Source organism: Perkinsus marinus, assembly GCF_000006405.1.
Source record: "Perkinsus marinus ATCC 50983 genomic scaffold scf_1104296955310, whole genome shotgun sequence".
In the NCBI taxonomy this organism is placed as follows: Eukaryota; Perkinsozoa; order Perkinsida; family Perkinsidae; genus Perkinsus; species Perkinsus marinus.
In genome coordinates, this window is record NW_003207809.1 from 1 (window position 1) to 3,908 (window position 3,908).

The following is a 3,908-nucleotide window of genomic DNA, read 5'->3' on the forward strand; positions in this document are numbered from 1 at the left end:
CCCTACGGTGAGGTATACTTCTACAGCAGTTATCATTTTGGTTAAACTCTCAGGTAAAGCACCGTACATCGAGCTCAACGGCCAGGTCTACGCAGATTCGAGTGCTATAGTGAAGATGCTATCAGATAAGTATGGCAAGGACTTGGATGCCGACCTTAGCCTGGAGCAACGAGCCATGAGCATCGCCGTTCAACGTATGGTGGAGGAGCACACCTACTTCCTTACTCTCGCCGACATGGCCCTACAAGATGGAGCTTTCGAAGTATTGAATAAGAAGTTGATGAATTTACCAACGGTTGCCCGATGGATCTTCCCGACGTTTCTGTTGCGAAGTTTCAAGGCGATTCTGAACGGCCAGGGAATCGGACGCCTCCCCGAAGTTGACCGGAAGCGAAGAATGAAAGAGGATATCGAGGCTCTCTCGATCATCTTGGGAGAGAAAAAATACCTCGTGAATGACGATAAGCCTTCCACTATTGATGCTACCGTATTTGGTTATCTATGGTCGAACTTTGACACCGATTCGGAGTTTACTAAGTACATGTCCTGCTGCACAGAGAGTGAGAAGTATGATAACTTAATGGCTTACTACACTCGGATGCGTGACATGATGCTCAAGTCCCATGACAAGTGGGCTATTAAGGCATGATGAACTCGGTTAATGATTAATTTCTAAGAATTCGATTGTTTCCTTCCACCAGTAGATGCTTTGCGTTTGCCCCAGTTGAATGATGCTAGGTCATTCAAGTGTTGATGAAAGTACGTGTCATCAACCCATGTGCGCCTTCATAAGTGTCTGTTGACAATCCGATGTGAAGACTTGAACTTCGAATCCTCAAGATTCGTGCCACATGGGAGGAATTTGAGTACTAAACGTTGAGTACTATAAGGTTCCAGAGAAGAAGGACCAGAATCCATCATGAGGGTCAACGACATGTCCATGATATCCCTGCAAATACCAGTATCGGTTCCAGCTACCCAATGTTGAAAGCAGCAAACTCGGAAGTGATTTTCAGCAAGTCGCACTTTTCTGCTACTTCCTGACTTATGCGTTTCTGGATAGATTGTATTTTTCCCGGATTATTTTACACAGCGGCACTTGCCCAGATATTTTTCGCTTGCACTTCTTCGTTATCCTGTCAAGAGGATAACGATTGTACTAAGGGCTGTACTACAAGGTTTTCATGGATAATTCTCCGATCATATCTTCATGCACTAGTTCTTAAACGCAACATTTGGCGGTTGATTTGACCAACACATTGGAAGGGTGACAAAACAAGCACTCAGCTTGATTCGCAAGGCAACTAGGAGGCACAAAAACCAAGTTCAAAACGAATGCGCGAGTTGCCTTGCAGGCAAACAGATAACTGGAAAAGAAGTATGTATATCAGGTAAGATCAATACACGACAATAGTACTATACCATGATGACTCGTTTTTCATCAGCAGTAGTAGTGTTTGTTAGATCGCTACGCAAATCATGGAACCTGAACTGCTGAGCGTTCCAGAATTCACACACGTCTTTGCTGGCGAACTCCGAGTGAGGGTAAGCGTTATCCTTTACCAAAGGCTCCATCTGTACATCACGACCAAGATGCAAGTACTGACCAAGTGAGTTCTTGGAGTTAGCCATATATGTCCCCCAGTTGGGTAGATGAGGCTGAGGCGGACAAACAACATCACCTCCAACAGGCTTGCCACTTGCAGCCATACTCGCCCACATGCAGGACATCTTATCGGAGACTTGGTGGTAAACATCACCGGGTTGTCGCGGAGGATGGCCCATGTATACTTCGTACATGTTAGGTTCCTTCACCGTCACACCGTGATCTTCAAATCGCTTAAAGACAAAAGGGATCTCTGAGGAATGGAAGGTGCCCATTTGCTCAGGGGTGAAGTTACCGAAACCAAACATTGGACGATTGCCAGTGTTGATCTTGTCAACCCACTTGGGGAAGATAGGGTCCATATTGAAAAGGTACATATACGCATCACCACCATTATCAGAAATAGCCTGGGCCAACTCTTGACTGGGACAGTGGAAGATAGCATCCCGAATCATCTCCGAGGCCAACTCAAAACCTTGACTCTCCGTACCATAAGTGGTAGTATAATCTGCCACAGGATAAGCCGCCAGAGCCTCGTCGACAGCCTCTTCACTTTGCAACATGTAGAAGAGCAATGTGCGAACATCATCCATATCGGGTTGTCGCGGGACACCAGGGACTACTCCAGAGAGACCAGCAACAAAGGCAGTGCCTTCATCACGATTGGTGCCAACAATAGTAGGGACCTTATTAAAGTCGCCCTTCTTAACCATGTTCAGCGGCACATCAGGAAGGATCTTTCCGTCGATACATGGCCCAACTGGCATCATCGGGAAAATGGGAGATCCCCACTCGGGACACTGGTTGGGGTCAAATCTCACGTTCTTTGGGAGTGTGAACTTCGACGCATCAACGTGACGGAGGCAGTCCATATCATTAGCGTCTTTGCAGCCGACAAGTTCCTTGGCCACCCAATCGTAATAGCGGTAGGCATCTTGGGGCTGTTGGAAGAATATGTCAGTGTGACTTGTACTAGACTCGAGAACAGCCGAATGGAATAAGCCGGCGCTGCTAGGTGCAGCTATATGCCAGACTACACTGAAGGCCCCAGCAGATTCACCAAATAGCAGAACTCTATCCTTGTCGCCACCAAATGCCTCGATGTTCTTCTGTATCCACTTTAGGGCCAATTGCTGATCCAATTGTCCCCAATTGCCGGTCGTCCCTTCTTCATTGAAGGAAGCAGGCGATGCGAAATAACCCAAATCACCCAAACGGTAGTTCATAGTCACAACAACGACATTATGCTGAGAGGCTAATGCACTTCCATCATAGTCTGATGAAGCCGCGTTGCCATCCACGAAACCACCACCGAAGATCCAAGCCATAACTGGGAGCTTCGAACCAAGCGTTGCATTGGCAGGTCGCCACACATTGAGGTAAAGGCAGTCTTCATCACCACGGCCGTACTTATCCGGGCACTGACTCTGTTTAGTATCCATCTTTTTAACAGTTGTCCAGTGCTCGTCAAACTGTTGAGGGGCCCGAAATCGAAGGTCACCAACAGGGGACTTGGCGAAGGGGATACCATAGAAGACTTCAACATCTTGGACAATAGGCTGTTGTTTAGTCGTATTCTTAGCGATGTTGATTCCCGATATGGGACCGTTAGAAATGGCAACCTCCCCCTTAGATAGAGGCGATGTCGTAGTTGCAGTCTTAGACGCTGAGTCATTCGAGGAAGGAATAGTGGTCGGTGGGGCAGGAGTAATGGTTGTGGTCGACGAACTCGAACACCCCGAGAAAATAAGTGCGATCACCGCAGCACATAACTCAGCAAAAAATCGCATGTTGAGTCAAAAACACACCTAAGTAGAACAATAATCAGAATACGACTATAGTCAATGTGAAATGTATCCCTAGAAGGGCACGAGCCCAAAAGCTGAGGGAGATTGTGCAATGGGGACAGTCATTGTACGATACCACACAAGCCGAGTTAAAATAAAGGAAACATTTCTATCGACAAATTCTCGACGAGGATACATGCAAATATGATGGTACCTACAAATTGGAGTCTCAGACGAGAGTTGGACAGCACTGTGAAAGTCACGGACAAACGGTGCCACGAGGAGCGTAGCTGCTCATTAAAAAGTAAATAATATGGGGGAAAGCGTGAGATGACTCTATACCTAATCACTGGACTCCAGTGTAGAGGGCTAGTACAGTGCGAGATTCAAGATATCGAGAGAAGCTGTGGTGGCGACTTCAAACATCGTCTCGAGTGAAGGACTTCTGCAACAAAGCCTACCGGGTGTTCAGAACACACAAAACAGCTCCTGAGAGTGCTGCTGGATAGCGCTTT

The 3,908-nt window shown here is 47.0% G+C and overlaps 2 protein-coding genes across 2 annotated transcripts; one reads left to right on the plus strand and one right to left on the minus strand.

The window, feature by feature from the left end:
* Positions 1-115: 115 nt before the first annotated feature.
* On the plus strand, positions 116-649 carry Pmar_PMAR017920 (conserved hypothetical protein; the record flags this gene model as incomplete). Its single annotated transcript, XM_002775833.1, has 1 exon — positions 116-649. The coding sequence occupies one exon, from the start codon at positions 116-118 to the stop codon at positions 647-649; it is 534 nt and encodes a 177-aa protein (XP_002775879.1).
* Positions 650-1,416: 767 nt separating this feature from the next.
* On the minus strand, positions 1,417-3,396 carry Pmar_PMAR017921 (Acetylcholinesterase 1 precursor, putative; the record flags this gene model as incomplete). Its single annotated transcript, XM_002775834.1, has 1 exon — positions 1,417-3,396. One exon carries the CDS (start codon positions 3,394-3,396, stop codon positions 1,417-1,419), a length of 1,980 nt encoding a protein of 659 aa, XP_002775880.1.
* Positions 3,397-3,908: the final 512 nt, after the last annotated feature.